The following is a 19,720-nucleotide window of genomic DNA, read 5'->3' on the forward strand; positions in this document are numbered from 1 at the left end:
AAACGCACATTCGCACTAATGACTATATTACACCATATGCTTTTTCACATGTATGACATCAGCTGGTCTGTATATTAGTATACCTAGAGTGACAACATACATGTGAAAAAGCATATGGTGTAAAATAGCCATAAGCGAACAACCAGACTCACATACATGGGGGAAGATCAATACAGTGGACAAACACACTACTGACGTAATTACAACAACAAACAAATGCAAGAAATAAAGGACTAACAAACTAAACGATAATTACATGACTATGGCAAAACAAACAAAAGCACATTAATAAAAGTAAAGTAACATCTAGAATGATGAAGTGAGTTCTACATGGTAGTTGTTGTTGCTTAAATAAAGTAACTGCGTAATAAAAACTTTACGTTACAATTCAAATTTTTAAATTAACGGAAATTAAACTAAACTAACTTAAACCTATCAGTTACATTCGTAACAATATTCTTCAAAAGATACACGGTAATAGGAATCATAACGGTTGAAAAATCTATAACAGCGCCATCTGTTAGTAGATAGTGTGGACTCACAATAATTCACATTAATAACACACAATCTCTTCCCTTGTTATTGTGAATGATTCAGGTTAATCATCACAAAACAGCTGTTTACGGTGAAATAAACAAAAATCAATCTCTTGGGAGGAGAGTTGTTCCAAGAAAATATACAAGGAAATACTTTATAAATTTCCACTATATTCAAAGGGGATTTAAAAGAATTGTTAGTAAAAACACACAAATATGGAAATTGCTAATACCTATTACAGCAAAGATGAGTATGTGGAGACGGTAGGTAACGCTTGGTCAAACAACTTGGATGACCTCATCAAACATTAAAAATACCGCTATTCAACGACACCTTTCCTTTCCAGGCCTCAGGCAACAAAGTAAGTCGCCAAACAGTATTATGTGGTTCACAAAATATTGTACTCAATGGCAAGGTTATTGTTCAAAGTGGTTCGATTATACGTGGCGATTTGGCAAATGTGAGGACGGGACGTTACTGTGTAATAAGCAAAAATGCAGTTATTAGACCACCATGCAAACAATTTAGTAAAGGTATTGCCTTCTTTCCCATGCATATTGGTGATCATGTCTTTATCGGGGAAGATGCTGTAGTGTCGGCGGCTGTTATTGGTTCCTTTGTGTACATTGGAAAAAATGCAATTATTGTAAGTATGAAATGATAAATTCCCCTTCTTCTGGTATCTAAAAAAATATTGAATGTCTCCTCAGGGACGCCGTTGTGTTCTAAAAGATTGCTGTATTATTGAAGACGGAGCTGTGTTACCCCCTGAAACGACTGTTGGCAGTTATATGCGTTTCACAGCTAAGGGCACCATTGAAGGTGGCCAGGGAAATCCAAATTTCGTACCAACCGCAATGCAAGATCACATGGTGGACTACACCAAATCCTTCTACGAACATTTTGTACGAGCTCCCGCAGCTTGTTAACACAATAGCAAACTCAAGCACAAAAAAGTAAACATTTCCATAATATGAGATTTTGTATTTATTTTTCTTTATTTTCATAATTTATTTGTATAAAAAATACACATACCCTCCCTCCCCATATTCTTAAAAACTATACCACATATTAGTCTATTATTCCCGTTTCAACTTCATACGCTGCATGGCCCATTTCAAAGAGTGGCGCAGATAAACCAGTCCGCTTGGCTATCTCCTCAGCTGTTTCCTCAGAATTATTCAGTGATCGAGGATTGATGTTGGTATCCATTAGTAACGTTGTTGCTGTATTACGACAATTTGATACTGTTGCGGCAACATGTAATGGTGTCTGTTGTCCATCAGATTGGGCATTAACATCAGCACCATGTTGCAAAAGCAGAGCAACACTCTCCGCATGACTCCATTTACACGCGGAATGTAGGGGAGTCCAACCCAATTTAGTTTTGGCATTTGGATTAGCATTATATTGCAGTAACAGTTTAGCTATGTCGGTAAAGTTGTTATATGCCGCACGATGTAAGGGTGTATAACCATCATCATCTACCGCAGAAACAGTTTCTGGGTCCAACCTGAGAATTTCACGAATCTCGTCATGTTTCTTTTCATTAACAGCCCATAAGATCATACGTTCCAAGGTGGCTAAAAAAAAGAAAATTTGATAAATGTTAATTTGACTTTATTAATTTCGGTTTATTTAGTAGCCTCTTCCGAATCGATTGGAAATTTTATGAAATATGTATATTTCCTTTAGGAAAGATCATATTTTACCAAAGGAAGTCCCCTGATGATTCCAACGATATATAACTTTGTCCTGGAAATGTGTATTTTCCGAGTTATCGTCAGATCAGGAGAAAGTCTAAACCTCATAGAAAATCGATTATAGTAGGTTTATATATAACCGGATTTAACAATCCCACTTACGTCAAATAAATCCGCCTTAAGAACATCGCCTTAAATTCCGCCATTACTTATTGGAGACTAGTTGAAGGTGCCGCAAAAGGAAATTTATTCCAATGTTATGACAGGTTACATTTTGTGTTGCTTACAAATTACAAAAACCGCGGAAACGTTGGATTTGGGATCAGTCATTAATTACAACAAAAACTGCAATATTACCCGTTGGCCGGCTATTCAAGAAAAATTTACATTTTTATAGAAAATTTTGTTCGCGTAGTGCGTAAACCGAACTTGTTCCCCGAACGATTCCGGAAATGACCACTATACTTCTACTGCCTTTTCCTTTAAATCTTTATCCTTACCTTCTGGATTTTTGTCTTCCTCAATCAATTCATCAGCATCATCATCCCAGCCACTGACATGCATACCTTTGGGAACCTTTGCATATCTCAATTTGTCCAGTTGGGATTGTTCTTCATCAGAGTCGTAGTCGCCCATTTTTTTATTAGCTATTTTTAATTTATAAAGTCCAAATTTAATATTTTTTGCAAAATAGTTTATTTTTCTCAGCTGTCGTCAATTGAACACAAATGATGACCATTCACAATGGAATTGTTTTTATTTTTCTTTACAGTCGAGAAATTTCCATCATTGACGTCGTGTGAAATAAAACACATTAACGGCTTCTAGCGATTGGGCGTTCATTTAATTTCTAATCATGATGCAATACGTTTATACATAACCGGATTTAACAAACCCACTGGGTTTCAAATTTCAATTCCTTTGCGTATACGTCAAATAACTCCTCATTAAAAAGGTTAACCCTGCAAAAGGCTATAATATAAACGTGGCCTAATAGGCCGTTTACATATAACCGGGTTAACCCAGTGGGTCTGGGTTTCAAATGTCATTTCCATTGTGTATACTTCAAATAAATCCTCATAAAGAAGGTTAACCCTGCAAAAAACTATAATATAAACGCCGTATTAGGCCAGCTGTCAAATTCATTGTTGTTGTGAATTAATAGTATGAAAATGTAATGGCTTTACCTAATCAACTGCGTGTTGCGTGTGCGTTCAAAAAAACAAAAACAAAATACATGTATTTGTTTTTGTTGACAATTTGAAATACATGTATTTTGTTTTTTCGAACGCACACGCAACACGCAATTAATTAGGTTATACCCCGTTTACATATAATCGGATTAACCCAGTGGGTTTGGGTTTCAGCTGTCATTTCCATTGCTTATACTTCAACTAAATCCTCATAAAGGAGGTTAACCCTGCAAAAATCTATAATATAAACGCCGTGTAAAGCCTTTAACAAAAATGTTGACAACTTGAAGGACTTTCAATCAAAATATTCTTGTTGTGGTATGTTGTGCGACGTGGCAAATGTCAATTGCAGCGCAGCACAAATTTGTGGCATTGTGTGACATCAATGAATTCTAGGAGTTGTCTATAAATCGGCATACTGCATTCATGAAATTGGACAATGTTAAGTTTGCGTTTATGAAGTCAACCAAAATCATATCATTCCAATGCTTTTCCAAATGTTTTCTTATTGATGTATTATTGTGACTGAATTTTTATACTTCTATTGTGAATGTCATCGTTCAACTACTGAACTAGTTCATTCGCGAAACACAAACATTCGACTGAACTCGGTCATTCATATCGGTATTTTAACCTGTCAAGTTGACAACGAAGCCGACCGATTTTTTCGGCTCGGTCGCTCACGTCTGTGCAAGACAATCGGCGGCGGCGCGCCGTCTTATTTACAGACTCGCGGCTAAATTTTTTATCTTAGTTAACATGTAGTTTAAACATAGTCCCGGTACACAAAAAAATTTCATGAAATTAGACGTTCTTAGATCAAATTCCAGAAATTTCATAAATTTTCATGAAATTTTTTCAATGAAATCAGTCTAGTGTGGACCGGGACTATGTATATCCCGAAATTTCATGGATTATTGCTGAAAATTATCTGCTCGCGCCGTTTCTACCGATTTGACGGCTGGCGATTTTTAGCCGATTTGTGCCGACAAAATCGGCGGCGGTTCGACTCGAAGAAAACGAGCGGCGGCAACACGCCGCCGATTTTCAGCCGACTGGCTTCCTCCTCCTCTGCTGTCAACTGATTGTTTTGTTTGCGAAAAGATATAAACGAATCACATAAAAGAAATAACTATACAAAATAAAAGTTATAATATATAAAATGGGTGACGAAAACAATACATCTGCTGATGAAAATCGCAAATTAGAAGATATTTTTCTCGAAGGATGGAATCAATACGAGTTTTTAGATGAAACCTCTATTGATTCTAATAGCTCGGAGTATCAAGTAAGAATTTGCCGCCGGAAAAATACTTGAGGCCTAATATGCAATTTTGATTCCATTCTAGGGAAAAGTAAAGGATGGTATTAAAAATTTCGAATTGGCTACGAAAATTGTTAGCCAAATTAATATGTTCAGTCCAAATGAATTCATCGATGAAATCCCAACGGAGTCATTGCAGTATTTATTGTTACCATTTTTCCTCGGAAAGTTGACGCTAAAGTGTCACAAAGAAGAACGATTGGATGTGTTGAGAAGAGCTGAAGTTTATTTCAAGTAAGTTGTGGGCTACAGGTTATGGGGAGATAACGACAGAAAGATGCATTATAGATAAACTGGGTTTTTGGATGGAGGGGGGAAAAAGTAAGTGGGTAGACTATGATATGTAGTCCGACTCATTATTGATAAGAGGATTATGTATGTTATCTTATTCCCTTCAAATGCCTATTGGCAACAAGTGTCGTTTAGGGGCACCTCTCGGATCGGTCTGAATTTTTTACCATAGGTAGCCCTTGGGACCCTGAACACAATGATATATAGCTTTCCGGGGAAAGTACATACTTCTCGAGATATGGGTCTTAACTTTTTACCTTTATTACCATTATTTCTTATGCAATATGGGTCTCGTTTTAAAGCTCACGAAGAGTACCTTCCAATGCCTAACAACAGTTTATTAAATTATAATACGCCTACATAATAAAAAGTGTTCTTAAGCAGCCGGTCTTCGGCCGGGGATTTCCGACTTTCTCCTATGGACAGGAGCAAAAGTGGGCTGCCCGACCAAAACTTTCTATTAAATTGTAAGTGTTATTAAGTAGCCGGCCGGGGATTTAAGACATTCTGCTATGGACAGGTGTAAAAATAGGTCGCGTGCACAAAAGTACTCTCCATAAGCTTTAAAACGATACCCATATTGCCCACGGTAGAATTGTAAAATGTCCATATCTCGGGAAGTATGGACTTCCCCCCGAAAATTATATATCTTTGCACTCAAGGTTATCTACTGTAAAAATTTCAGTTCGAGGTGGTGCCCCTAAACGACATTTAAGTCGTTTCTGGATATATGTACATATGTAATTTACCTATACACTTCAATAATTGCATTCCTCCTTATTACAGAGATTTCCTGCAACGTTGTCAAGACTATGAATTGTGTGACGGTCCCAAAAAGAACAATGATGATGGCAAAAACTCTGAACAAAGTGGTTGTATTGATACCACACAACAGTTGATAGCTTCTGCTATGTCACGCAACAATAAAATTGCCCAATTCAGAAGGAAAAAAGAACTTGAAGAACAAATAAAAAAGATGCGTGTTGCGGTACGCAGTGAAACAGTGGATGATGAAGTAAAACGAAATTTCTTTCTAAATTTCTTACAAAAAAGTATTATCGAAACAAATGAGGAGTTGGAAGACATTAAGCTAGAGAAAGGTGTTGTGGAAATGAGAAAGCAACGTATGGCTGAATTTGGTACCACTCGAATGGATGATATTCTACCACCAGGTGGAGTTATTGGTCCTGGTGTACCAGCAATGGCCGGTGGTCATTCTCACAGTCATGGTCATGCACATCATCACCACCATCACGGTGCTGCTCCCAAACCCAAACCAATGCAACCATTTATTATTACGAAAGATGCTACACAAAAGGCTGTTTTTGGCATGGGTTATCCAAGTTTGCCCGTCATGTCTGTTGATGAATTTTATTCACAACGTGTACAAGAGGGTATATTTCCGGATGAAGAAAAAATGGCACGCATTAATGCCGAGAAGGCTTTGGCTGCCGCCCAAGATCCCGAAGAAAAGGAGGAAGAAGAAAAAGCTGACATGGAAGAGAAAATTGAAAATGATGATCCCGAGAATTTGGCGCGTATGCGTCGCATGGATGAATATCGGGATGTGGTTAGACGTGGTGACGGTAATCGCCATAATCGCAGTTAAATTTTGAACCATTTAATATTTAAAACAAAGCAAGATTATACATAACGGATATTTTTATTCGAAAAACACTGTAGACTTATCTCATTTTATATTTTCATACGCTCAAAATTATGGAGTTTTGAAAATTAACACAAGTTTATAAAACTTTAAAACAAACAATAAATAGCTTATTGCGTGTTAAGTAACGAAATTTTGTTGTTCCTTTATTTATACTTAAGGCATGAATGAAAATTAATGAAGTTCCAAAGGTATCGAAATGAGGCTGAAAACAACATTGTCGGATTTAATCAGATAACCAGAATTCAGATTGTTAGTGTTGTGATGATCTAGGGCCATTTAGGGACTAATCGATTCAATAAACTAATATAATTGGAGGTATTTTGTCTCTCTGCTGTTTGAACTTATAACTAGAAGAAAGTGAGAAAAATCACAGGGAGTTTTACTTCAGAATTATCCCCTTTGTTTGCGACCATTCATTCTCCAGTAGTAGTCACAGTTTGCATCCGCTTCTTATTAAGTGATGTATGCCAAGCTTCCGGACTTGGACCAATAAACTAGTCCATTATATGAACACTGTTGGTCTGTTATAAACGTAATCGATTTTTCAATTCACTACATTCTTAAAACAATGTTGTATTCTTATAAAAAGTTAACAAATATAATTTTATTATTATACATATAACCTATACATATAATAATTTAAAGTACAAACTTAACTCACTGGAATATTATTATGTACATATATGCATACTATTCATTCTTCAAGTGCGCCTTCTATGCCAACAATATTTTCTGCTGTTATAGTTTTTTGATGTTCCTCTTTCCATTCTCTGGGATGTTCCTTCTTTTGATGGATATTCAAATTATAGCTGGAATTAAATTCTTTTTTACACCAAGGGCAACAATGTACGGAGCTGATATGATTAGACATGTGGAGCTAAAAATAAAATAAATTTTGAACATTATTATATACGAATGGAGTACAATAAAAGTGAATGGTTTAAGGAGTGAATGGAAAAGATGAAAAAATATTCTGTTACTCTGAACGAAAATTCTCCGTGAGTTCTTGTCTTTCCACCGTTTTAATTTAAGGGAGAAAGTGAAAAAAACTCACGGGGAATTTTCATTCAGAATAAACCCATCAGATTTTTAATTTATCCCAAAAGGACAATTAACGTGGAATATTTTAGATTTAGCCCAAAAGGACAAAACGTCGATTTTTTTTAAATATTTTCGAATTCACTACGAATGGAGAAAAAAGATGGATTTTTTAAAGTTTTTTTTTTTTTAAATTTACCCCAAAAGTACAATAAACATGGATTTTTTAAAGATTTTTTAATTTACCCCAAAAGGACAATAAACGTGGATTCTTTAAAGATTTTTTTAATTTACCCCAAAATCACAACAAACGTGGATTTTTTTAAAGATTTTTTAATTTACCCCAAAATGACAATAAACGTGGAATTTTTAAAGATTTTTTTTTTTAATTTACCCGAAAATGACAATAAACGTGGATTTTTTAAAGATTTTTTTAATTTACCCCAAAATGACAATAAACGTGGATTTTTTAAAGATTTTTTCATTTACCCCAAAATGACAATAAACGTGGATTTTTTAAAGATCTTTAATTTACCCCAAAAGGACAATAAACGTGGATTTTTTAAAGATTTTTTAATTTACCCCAAAAGGACAATAAAGTGGATTCTTTAAAGATTTTTTTTAATTTACCCCAAAATCACAACAAACGTGGATTTTTTTAAAGATTTTTTAATTTACCCCAAAATGACAATAAACGTGGATTTTTTAAAGATTTTTTAGTTTACTCCAAAAGGACAATAAACGTGGATTTTTATGCATTTTTTTATTTATCCCAAAAGGACAAAGTAGATTTTTTTAAAGCTTTTTTATTTACCCCAAAAGGACAAAGTGGATTTTTTAAAGATTTTTTTAATTTACCCCAAAATGACAATAAAAGTGGATTTTTTAAAGATTTTTTTAATTTACCCCAAAAGGACAATAAACGTGGATTTTTTTAAAGATTTTTTCATTTACCCCAAAAGGTCAATAAACGTGGATTTTTTAAAGATTTTTTCATTTACCCCAAAAGGACAATGAACGTGGATTTTTTAAAGATTTTTTCATTTACCCCAAAAGGACAATAAACGTGGATTTTTTAAAGATTTTTTAATTTACCCCAAAAGGACAATAAAGATTTTTTAATTTACCCCAAACGGACAATAAACGTGGATTCTTTAAAGATTTTTTAATTTACCCCAAAAGGACAATAAACGTGGAGTTTTTAAAGATTTTTTCATTTACCCCAAAAGGACAATAAACGTGGATTTTTTAAAGATTTTTTCATTTACCCCAAAAGGACAATAAACGTGGATTTTTTAAAGATTTTTTCATTTACCCCAAAAGGACAATAAACGTGGATTTTTTTAAGATTTTTTCATTTACCCCAAACGGACAATTAACGTGGATTTTTTAAAGATTTTTTCATTTACCCCAAAAGGACAATGAACGTGGATTTTTTAAAGATTTTTTCATTTACCCCAAAAGGACAATAAACGTGGATTTTTTAAAGATTTTTTAATTTACCCCAAAAGGACAATAAAGATTTTTTAATTTTCCCCAAACGGACAATAAACGTGGATTCTTTAAAGATTTTTTAATTTACCCCAAAAGGACAATAAACGTGGAGTTTTTAAAGATTTTTTCATTTACCCCAAAAGGACAATAAACGTGGATTTTTTAAAGATTTTTTCATTTACCCCAAAAGGACAATAAACGTGGATTTTTTAAAGATTTTTTCATTTACCCCAAAAGGACAATAAACGTGGATTTTTTTAAGATTTTTTCATTTACCCCAAACGGACAATTAACGTGGATTTTTTAAAGATTTTTTCATTTACCCCAAAAGGACAATAAACGTGGATTTTTAAAGATTTTTTCATTTACCCCAAAAGGACAATAAACGTGGATTTTTTAAAGATTTTTTCATTTACCCCCAAAGGACAATAAACGTGGATTTTTTAAAGATTTTTTCATTTACCCCCAAAGGACAATAAACGTGGATTTTTTAAAGATTTTTTCATTTACCCCAAAAGGACAATAAACGTGGATTTTTATGCATTTTTTTATTTATCCCAAAAGGACAAAGTAGATTTTTTTAAAGCTTTTTTATTTACCCCAAAAGGACAAAGTGGATTTTTTAAAGATTTTTTTAATTTACCCCAAAATGACAATAAAAGTGGATTTTTTAAAGATTTTTTTTAATTTACCCCAAAAGGACAATAAACGTGGATTTTTTTAAAGATTTTTTCATTTACCCCAAAAGGTCAATAAACGTGGATTTTTTAAAGATTTTTTCATTAACCCCAAAAGGACAATGAACGTGGATTTTTTAAAGATTTTTTCATTTACCCCAAAAGGACAATAAACGTGGATTTTTTAAAGATTTTTTAATTTACCCCAAAAGGACAATAAAGATTTTTTAATTTACCCCAAACGGACAATAAACGTGGATTCTTTAAAGATTTTTTAATTTACCCCAAAAGGACAATAAACGTGGAGTTTTTAAAGATTTTTTCATTTACCCCAAAAGGACAATAAACGTGGATTTTTTAAAGATTTTTTCATTTACCCCAAAAGGACAATAAACGTGGATTTTTTAAAGATTTTTTCATTTACCCCAAAAGGACAATAAACGTGGATTTTTTTAAGATTTTTTCATTTACCCCAAACGGACAATTAACGTGGATTTTTTAAAGATTTTTTCATTTACCCCAAAAGGACAATAAACGTGGATTTTTAAAGATTTTTTAATTTACCCCAAAAGGACAATAAACGTGGATTTTTTAAAGATTTTTTAATTTACCCCAAAAGGACAATAAACGTGGATTTTTTAAAGATTTTTTAATTTACCCCAAAAGGACAATAAACGTGGATTTTTCAAAGATTTTTTAATTTACCTCAAAAGGACAATAAACGTGGATTTTTTAAAGATTTTTTTAATTTACCCCAAAAGGACAACGTGGATTTAAAAAAAAATTAATTTACCCCAAAAGGACAATAAACGTGGATTTTTTAATTTACCCCATAAGGACAATAAACATGGATTTTTTAAAGATTTTTTAATTTACCCCAAAAGGACATTAAACTTGGATTTTTTAAAGATTTTTTAATTTACCCCAAAAGGACAATAAACCTGGATTTTTTAAAGATTTTTTAATTTACCCCAAAAGGACAATATACCTGGATTTTTTAAAGATTTTTTAATTTACCCCAAAAGGGCAATAAACATGGATTTACGTGGATTTTTAAAGACTTTTCTATTTACCCCAAAAGAACAAAAACGTGGATTTTTTAAAGACTTTTCAATTTACCCCCAAAAAGGGCAACAAAGGTGGATTTTAAAAGATTTATGAATTTACCCCAAAAGGACAATAAACGTGGATTTTTTTAAAGATTTTTCAATTACCCCAAGAGGACAATAGAGTGTATTTTTAAAGATTTTTTAATTTACCCCAAAATAACAATAAACGCGGATTTTCAAGAATTTTTTAAATAAACGTGGAATTTTTAAAGACTTTTCAGTTTAGCCCAAAAGGCGGTAAACGTAGACTTTTTAATTTTCCCAAAAGGATTTTAAACGTGGATTTTTTAAGTATTTTAATTTATCCCAAAAGGGCAAAAACGTGAATTTCTTAAAGATTTTTCAATTTACCCCAAAAGGACAGTAAATGTGGACTTTTCTTAAAGGTTTTTGAATTAACCCCAAAAGGAATAAAACGTGGATTTCTTAAAGACTTTTAAATTTACCCCCAAAAGGGCAGTAAGCGTGGACTTTTCTTAAAGGTTTATGGATTTCTTAAAGACTTTTCAACTTACCCCAAAAGGGCACTAAACGTAGATTTTTTTAATTCACCCCAAAAAGGTAATAAGAGTGGATTTTTTAGAGAATTTTTAAGATATTTGGAAGTATCTACAAATAACATAAACTCACCACAAAAAAGCTCTTTTTCTTGAATTTCTTCTCACATATTACACATGTGTTTCTGAGACTTTCTCGTTTATGTATTTCAGTGATGTGTGTAACAAGATCTGTATTAGTTCGAAACTTAAGTGAACATTTCTTGCATTCTTTATCGATCTTTACTGATTTTTTTTTACATCGACTTTTTCCTTGTCTTTTCCAAGTTTTTGCAAGGTGACTATTTCTATGATGTTGTCTGAGTAAAAGTGGCGAACCATACCTAAGAAACAGAAATTAATGAATGATATTATTTCAGCTATTTTGTATACACTTACTTTCTGTCACAAATATAACATTGAAATCTCCTTTCCATTTCGGCCATGTGTGATAATTTATGGACATCTAAATTGTATCGACTTTTAAGTTTTTTATCACATTGATCACAGGCAAATTCTTCGCCACCATGAACACGTCTTTTATGTGCCTTCATCCTGTTATATCCACTAAAAGTTTTAGCACAAATATTGCACTTGAAATCCTCTGGATTTAGGTGACATTTAACGTGTTCCACTAGAACACGGCGGTGGAAGATTTTTTTATTACAACATACAACGTAAGGTTGTTCAGCATGCTCTTTGCGAAAGTGACAAGAAAGTAGATTAAATGTATCAAATTGTATTTGGCATATTTCACATTTTATCATAAAATGTATTTGCAGAAAAATATCTTTAGGTATATTCTCATTGGCTGGATATGGACTTGGGCCAAATAAAAGATTTTGTACATGTTGATCATTTGTTTCCGCGTTGCCACTATTACATAAATTAATATTATTATTATTAGAACTGCTGTAATCTTCCTCCTTGTCGTTAGGTTTTAAAGATACATTCGAATTATCGCAACTATCAGAAAACTCTGAATCACTATAATCTTCATCGTCAATCTCCATAGTTTCGTGAATTAGACCAACTATTCGATTTTGTACATTTTCACAACTTGATTCTGTATTGCCATTATTGCAGTTATGAATGCTTCTATTGAAACTCTTGCAAACTTCTTCCTTTTCTTTACGTTTGGAAGATGCATTCGAGTTATAGCCACTATTACAAAACTCTGAATCACTATAATCTTCGTCCTCAATATCCATATTTTCGCGACTTGGATCAATTATTCGAATTTGTATATTTTTAAATTTTGATTCAACGTTCTTAAAGGTATTACTGTTTTTGTTAGAGTTTTTGTTAACTTCCTTCTTGTCTTTAGGCTTGGAAGATCCATTCGATCTAACGCCACTATCAGAAAACTCTGAATCACTATAATCCTCGTCGTCCGTCTCTATATTTTCGTCGCATAACAATGAATAATGAAAACGATTCATAATTTCAGTTTGGGGTTCTTCAAAAAATTCATCATCACTACAAATGTCAGTCTCATATTCATCTTTAACTATAAATTCTCCCACTGAGATGGAGGGTTTACTTATATCATTAAAATTGGTGTTTACATTTACAACATCTTCTGCTGCCGTTGTTGTACAGTCAATTTCGGGCTCATTTTTAATCTTGACAATGTCTCCAGTATATATGAATTCCGAATCACACTCTTCCTCCACCTTAATTTCAGTATCTGATGGTATTATAATAGAACTTTCGGCGTTCCCATCTTTACAGTTACTCTTTGGTGGTGTTGTTATGCAACAGACTGAGCTATTATCACTATCACTATTTTCATTGTCATCATCGTCCATTGCAAATCCATTGGGATAAAGCTTTTCTAAATTTGCATAAAATCTCTCAATATCGTTTTGCTCTGATTGGCTGTCATCGTTGCAGTCTTGTGATGCAGTTAATGGTTGTTCCTAATAAAAAGGGAAAAAATAATATTATTATATATGTACATACATATGTATGGTCTGCTCCAGTACTGCAAGAATCTACTAATTTTTACTATTTTTTCCGATAACATAAAAGAAAAATTGTTATCGTAGTAAAAAGTAGTAGCTTCTTGCAGGTTCTGGAACAGACCCATTTTTTTCTTTATGTTATCGGAAAAAAATAGTAAAAATTAGCAGATTCTTGCAGTACTGGAACAGATCAAACATTTTCTATAGCGTATTTCGAACCACAAAAGCTACCTTATAGATAAGTTTTAAAGCAAATTGTAATATATCCAAAAGGACGTAGATTCGTACTGATTGTTGTAAGTTCTCATGGAGGACAATAACATATTTTTAGGATGTACCCAAAAGGATAATAATAAGAGGTGCATTTTTCGTGATTTTTCAATGGACAATAAACATGGATTTTCAGATGTTCGACAGTATCCCAAAAGGGCAAAAAACGTGAACTTTTGAAGTACATTGAAGGTGGATTTTTTGAAGTATTTTTGATGTACTCCTAATGAACAATAAACGTGGACTTTTTAAAGTATTTTTGTTGTACTCCAAATGAGCAATTAACGTGGATATTTTAAAGTATTTTTGATGTACTCCAAATGAACAATAAACGTGGATTTTTGATATACCCTAAAAGGACAATAAACGTGGATTGGTTAAAGATTTTTGATATACCCTAAAATGACAATAAACGTGGATTTTACCTAGATTTTTGAATTCACCCCAGAACAACAATAAAAGTAATTTTTTCAAGATTTCTTGATGTATCCCAAAAAACTAACGTGGATTTTTAAATATTTAAAGATTTTTCGATGTCGTTTTAAAAGAATTTTCAAAGTAAGCGGAACACAAAAATATTAATTTTTTTGTCCTCAAAAAAAATTGTTTTCCTTTAAAACCGAACAACATGACCAGAGTAACCCCCCAGGTCATGCAATAAAATATAGGACCACCTGTTCTATCTAGAGCCTTTGATAAATTAAACAACTTTACCCCGTTTGAGTATAACAAGCAGACCACTCTCCAGCATATTTTGATGTTTGCGGAGGGTACTATCGTTGATGTTTCTAAAGTTAAAACTCTTTTTTATTAGAACTCCTTTCCTACGCGTAAGGTATCTGCGAATATCCATCACTAAATCTACAGCCACACTTTTTACCATATGGATTGCGGAGAAAATAGTTTGGGTCACACTCGATAGCATGCTTATTTTGTACAATGAGAAGTAGGAACAAGGTACTCAATTCCTTCACCTATCTTAATCTTTGGGTACTGATAAAGAAACTTGTTAAGCCTCTTAAAACACGAGGGATTGGTTTGTGATAGCCCGCGAAAATAAAGTGCAACGCAGATGAAGAAGATTTGGATTATTAGTACAAACTGTAAGACCCACTGTGGACAATTTAAATGTGAGCATAACAACATATGGTTTGTTCCAGTACTGCAAAAATCTACTAATTTTAACAATTTTTTCCACCGTGGTGCAATGGTATGCACGCCCGCCTTGCACGCAGAAGGTCGGTGGTTCGATTCCCCGGCCAGGCAACACCAAACATTTTTCAACGGTGGCAAAATACCCCTCAGTAATGTTGGCGACATTTCCTGAGTATTTCAGCCTTGAAAAACTTCTCTATAAGTGGTGTCTTAGGACACGCCGTTCGGACTCGGCGATAAACAGTAGGTCCCATATCATTGAGCTAAATATGAATCGGGGTGCACTCATTGATATGAGAGAAGTCTCCCTTGTCCCGTATGGGATGTTGTGGAACAATGTGTGTGTGTGTGTAAAGGAATAAACTTTAGTAGTAGTAATAAACTTTAGTAGCTTCTTGCAGGTTCTGGAGCAGAGAAATAATTTTATTTGGTCTCCTGTGAACACTTGAGTGAGACAAAGATTCCAATTCAAATGTATCCAGTTTCAGGAAGAATGTGATTTAACGATACAAGATATTAGAAAATCTATCTGGTAGTATTACTGAATAGCTTTCACTGATGCCACAATTATCGTTCCAATCCCGCTCTCGGAAAACATCAACCAATCTATTGCTGCTGACGAACGTCAGCTGCCTCGACAAACCAGAGTAGAGTTACAGTTCCGGAGGACAAACTGTATCATTTTCGTCATTCCTATAACAGGTATTACGTTCAACCGAATGTGAAATCATACATGTTTGTTAATAAAACAATACAACCACCAGATTCCAAAGTATACATAGCAATGATCTTGTAAACACTAAATAATATGCATGATCGCTCGCTTCAGTTAATATGACAAGCAAACTCATACCCTTTCTATTGTTTCAATGGCAGGTTCCTGTGATAGTTGTGGTAGTGATGCTGGATCGACATTATTACTTGCTTCTTCATTCTCGGGTTCTTCATCTTCCAAATCATAATTTCCCTTTGTGAAACGTGCAAACCACCTCTGGCACATTACTTGAGTTGGAGTACACTCAACACCATATACTTCCACTAAAATACTGTACGCTTCGAAAGCATTTTGTTTCATATTAAAATAATGTAGTAAAACTGCCCGCAAAAAAACTTTAGAGGGTACAAATGGCATTTTATTTTTTATTTTCAATGCATTTAGCAATTTTATTTGTTTTGTTTACACTCCAAGACTCCAAGCGAAATTTAAATAAACAAACGGGGGTACAGATATGATATCAATTACAGATGAATGGCAAAATAACAGCTGACTCACACTGAAAAAAGTTTGAACATATTTTAACCGATTTTCCTCTTATATGGCATTTATTGTCCTCAGATCACTCTTTGAGAGCCCTTAGTTGATGCGAAATTGTAAAGTCTCCATCAGGGGCTGGATTCTTGTTCTATGAAAATTTGAAATGAAAAATATTTTTTTTTTTTCATTTGTCAGTTTTTTCCTTTACTAGGCGTTTACACCAGACAGTCTGTCTTCAAATACAACTCTGATTTACTAACACATACATACATTTGTCGGCTGTCTTCCAGCTGAACATAATTTTTTCACAGCCAGACGGGTTAACAAACTTTTGACATTTTTCTAAAAATAAGAGAGATAATTGCTCTGTTCCTTTACTTACCTGAGGTTACCATTTCTTACCATTTTTAACCTGCAAAGTGTTCCTTTACTTTAAAAACCATACGATTTGTATGAGAGCAGTTCATCACTTTTACCATTTTTTGCCACTGTTGCCATTTTTAAAGGAAAGGAACAGACCAAATAATTGACATGTGTTGACAACAAAAGAACATGAACAAAAACAAAATATGTGAACGGAAAACAAAAAGAAATCGATGATTTTCATTCATAATTTTACAACTGTTTTTGCAGTTGTCGGGACGCCTACGTCACACAGGCAAGTTTTGGGATTTTGACAATCAATACATGAAGTCAACTGTCCTGTCATGTGTAAACGCAGGGTTATAAAAGTTTTCATTCCAAATTTTCATAGAAACAGAATTGAGCACCAGATTATTATAATCTTTTGTGAATCAAAATATATGAGTTTCATTTTTAATTTTAGTTTTGATTCTTCAAAAGTAAGTCCCAATTTACATTAGGCGAGTTTACTTGCGGCAATTGTCAGTTTGTTGGTGAGAGAGGGTGTTGAGAGGCAAAGGGTTACCATATGCCTCACCTCTCTCTCCATCAAACTGACAATTGCCGCAAGTAAACTCGCCTAATGTAAATTGGGACTATGATCAAAAGAACACTCCAGGGGCTCAATTCTGTTTCTATGAAAATGTGAAATGAAAACTTTTATAAAGGAAAAAACTGTCAAATGAAAAAAATTATAAAGGAAATATTTTTCATTTCAAATTTTCATAGAACAAGAATCCAGGCCCAGGGGCTGAATTCTTGTTCTATGAAAATTTGAAATGAAAAATATTTCCTTTATAACCCAGCAAAATAAATTGGAAGTAGTGCAATGTAGACTAGTTCTTTCACGTCATGTTTTTATGCAGTTCAAACGGAGTCGTGAAAAAGGCACTCCATTCCCCACATTTTAACCGCATTTGGAAGCAATCCAAAGAATCACATCCATTTGTCACATTTTAACAACATCCGGAGGCAGTTCAACGGAGTCGTGAAAAAGGCACTCCAATTCCTCACAATTTAACAGCATCCGGATGCAGTGCAAACGGAGTCGTGAAAAAGGCACTCCGTTCACTACATTTTATTAGCAGTTGTTAGAGATCCCTACATGTACATAAATCAGTTTGTACATCTCTACAGGCACCGGAATACATTTCCAAAAGGAGATAATCGTGTTAACATTTCCAAACATTTGTTAATACAAACTAAATAATATTTAATTTGTGAACATTTTTCCGGTAACTCACGAGAAGAAACTTTCCCAATGTAGTGCTGTTGGAGTACATGTCGAAATCTTAACTGGTGATGGGAAGACAATATCAAACCCATTTAGCAGATGAAGCAAAAGCACTTAAGCTTGGATTAAATGAAGAGCACACACATGTTTGCGATTGAATTCAATAGAGAATTTTCATAATTTATGTTAATTTAATAAAGTTATTAATATTTTTGTTTTACACAATTAATAAATGCATTTTATTTTGTTATTCAAAACACGTGCTCTGGACTGCCTCATATTCTACCCCAAAGGGTCAGTTAAAATGCAATGCCAAAGGGTCAGTTAAAATGCAGTGCCAAAGGTTCAGTTAAAATGCAATGCCAAAGGGTCAGTTAAAATGCAGTGCCAAAGGTTCAGTTAAAATGCAATGCCAAAGGGTCAGTTAAAATGCGGTGCAATGGAGTGCCTCTTTCAGTAGTCACTCCCTTGTAAAAATCATGAGTGAAAATGCATAATTTGATTCACTTCCAAATCACTTGTACATATCATTTAACTGCCTCTTTGGAGGCAAACTTTTCGCTGGGAAGTTTTTTCATTTGACAGTTTTCTCCTTTATAAAAGTTTTCATTTCATAATTTCATAGAAACAGAATTGAACTATTCTGTAACTTTTATCGTTTGAAAAGTTTTTAAAATTTCATTTGTTTTTGTAACAACTACAAAACAATCAAATGAAATTGTTGTAAAATAAACAATGAGTAAAGTTGTTAAAAAGTTACTGAATATGGGGGCTGAACGATTAAAACATTTTTATTTACACAATTCCACAAAATAAGACCAAAACTTAAAACTCGACGCCTGACGTGTGCGTACAAAAATACAAAAACAAAATACATGTATTTCAAATTGAAAACAAAAACAAATACATGTATTTTGTTTTTGTATTTTTGTACGCACACGTCAGGCGTCGAGTTTTAAGTTTTGGTCTAATGGCCAAATAAATTTCAGAAATAATGTACTGTATCTTCCGAAACAGGTGGAGTAACGCCCCGCAATTTATTTTGTAACTTATGCTTGATTTACACTTACGAATTCCACTGTCAATTCCATTGCTCAAACGTCAAATGAAATCGAATCGATTTCAGATGAGTTTTCATTTGACGTATACGCAAAGGAATTGACAGTTGAAATCGAGTGGATTTCGTAAATGTAAACAAAGTATTACTTTTGACATGTACTTTAATCCTATGTTTTCAAAATAACTACCCAGCAAAAAGTTTGCATCCGCGGATGCAATTGAATCACTACAAGTGTACGGTACATATGCCGTTGGAGTACATCTTTTCCTATGAATTCACTTATGAATTTTACAAGAGAGCGCGCAGCTAGGATGCACTCCATTTTCGATCCAAATCACTGCTTAAGATGCAGTGCTTTGGATTTAATTTATATGCGTTCTTCGGATTGCATTTTTAGTCTGTCTAAAGATGCAATTAAAATGCAAGCCATTGCGAAATATCCAAAAATAAATAAAATGCATTTATTATTTGTGTAAAACAAGAACACAAAGAACTTTTTTATATAAACACAAATTAAAATAAAAGTTTCCATTAAATTCAATCACATTTGAGCTTACTTCCTTCGTTCTCGATTTAATCCAAGCGCATCTGATTTTCTTTCATCATCCTAAAGTTTTTTATGTTGCCTTCCGATCACTAGCTAAACTTTTGACATGGACTCCAACTCCACTACATTAAAATTTCCGTCTCGTGAATTACCGCAATAATATTCGCAACATAAGTTGTTATTTCTTTATTTTTATTTATTTCTTTAATTTATTACAAATTCTTCGAATTGTATACACTCTCGTTTATCTTTTGAAGAC

General features: G+C 33.5%; 4 protein-coding genes across 4 annotated transcripts; 2 read left to right on the plus strand and 2 right to left on the minus strand.

Moving 5' to 3' along the window:
• The first annotated feature begins 607 nt into the window (after positions 1-607).
• DCTN5-p25 (Dynactin 5, p25 subunit) lies at positions 608-1,599 on the plus strand. Its single transcript, XM_073965742.1, has 3 exons — positions 608-800; positions 884-1,183; positions 1,248-1,599. Exons 1-3 carry the CDS (start codon positions 753-755, stop codon positions 1,464-1,466), a joined length of 567 nt encoding a protein of 188 aa, XP_073821843.1. The 5' UTR covers positions 608-752; the 3' UTR covers positions 1,467-1,599.
• Positions 1,501-2,990, minus strand: Ankrd49 (ankyrin repeat domain-containing protein 49). The gene is made up of 2 exons (XM_073965741.1): positions 2,741-2,990; positions 1,501-2,120 (listed from the first exon to the last, which is right to left on the minus strand). Exons 1-2 carry the CDS (start codon positions 2,874-2,876, stop codon positions 1,609-1,611), a joined length of 648 nt encoding a protein of 215 aa, XP_073821842.1. The 5' UTR covers positions 2,877-2,990; the 3' UTR covers positions 1,501-1,608.
• A 1,425-nt stretch (positions 2,991-4,415) lies between these two features.
• Positions 4,416-6,847, plus strand: LOC141393977 (immunoglobulin-binding protein 1-like). Its single transcript, XM_073967657.1, has 3 exons — positions 4,416-4,721; positions 4,783-4,991; positions 5,835-6,847. The coding sequence occupies exons 1-3, from the start codon at positions 4,596-4,598 to the stop codon at positions 6,655-6,657; spliced, it is 1,158 nt and encodes a 385-aa protein (XP_073823758.1). The 5' UTR covers positions 4,416-4,595; the 3' UTR covers positions 6,658-6,847.
• Positions 6,848-7,293: 446 nt separating this feature from the next.
• LOC141393976 (uncharacterized) lies at positions 7,294-16,182 on the minus strand. Its single transcript, XM_073967656.1, has 4 exons — positions 15,817-16,182; positions 11,971-13,493; positions 11,666-11,915; positions 7,294-7,594 (listed from the first exon to the last, which is right to left on the minus strand). The coding sequence occupies exons 1-4, from the start codon at positions 16,093-16,095 to the stop codon at positions 7,412-7,414; spliced, it is 2,235 nt and encodes a 744-aa protein (XP_073823757.1). The 5' UTR covers positions 16,096-16,182; the 3' UTR covers positions 7,294-7,411.
• Between the last annotated feature and the right edge of the window lie 3,538 nt (positions 16,183-19,720).

The sequence above is a fragment of the Musca autumnalis genome, unplaced genomic scaffold (genome assembly GCF_047663935.1).
Source record: "Musca autumnalis isolate F117 unplaced genomic scaffold, ASM4766393v1 scaffold_2, whole genome shotgun sequence".
In the NCBI taxonomy this organism is placed as follows: Eukaryota; Metazoa; Arthropoda; class Insecta; order Diptera; family Muscidae; genus Musca; species Musca autumnalis.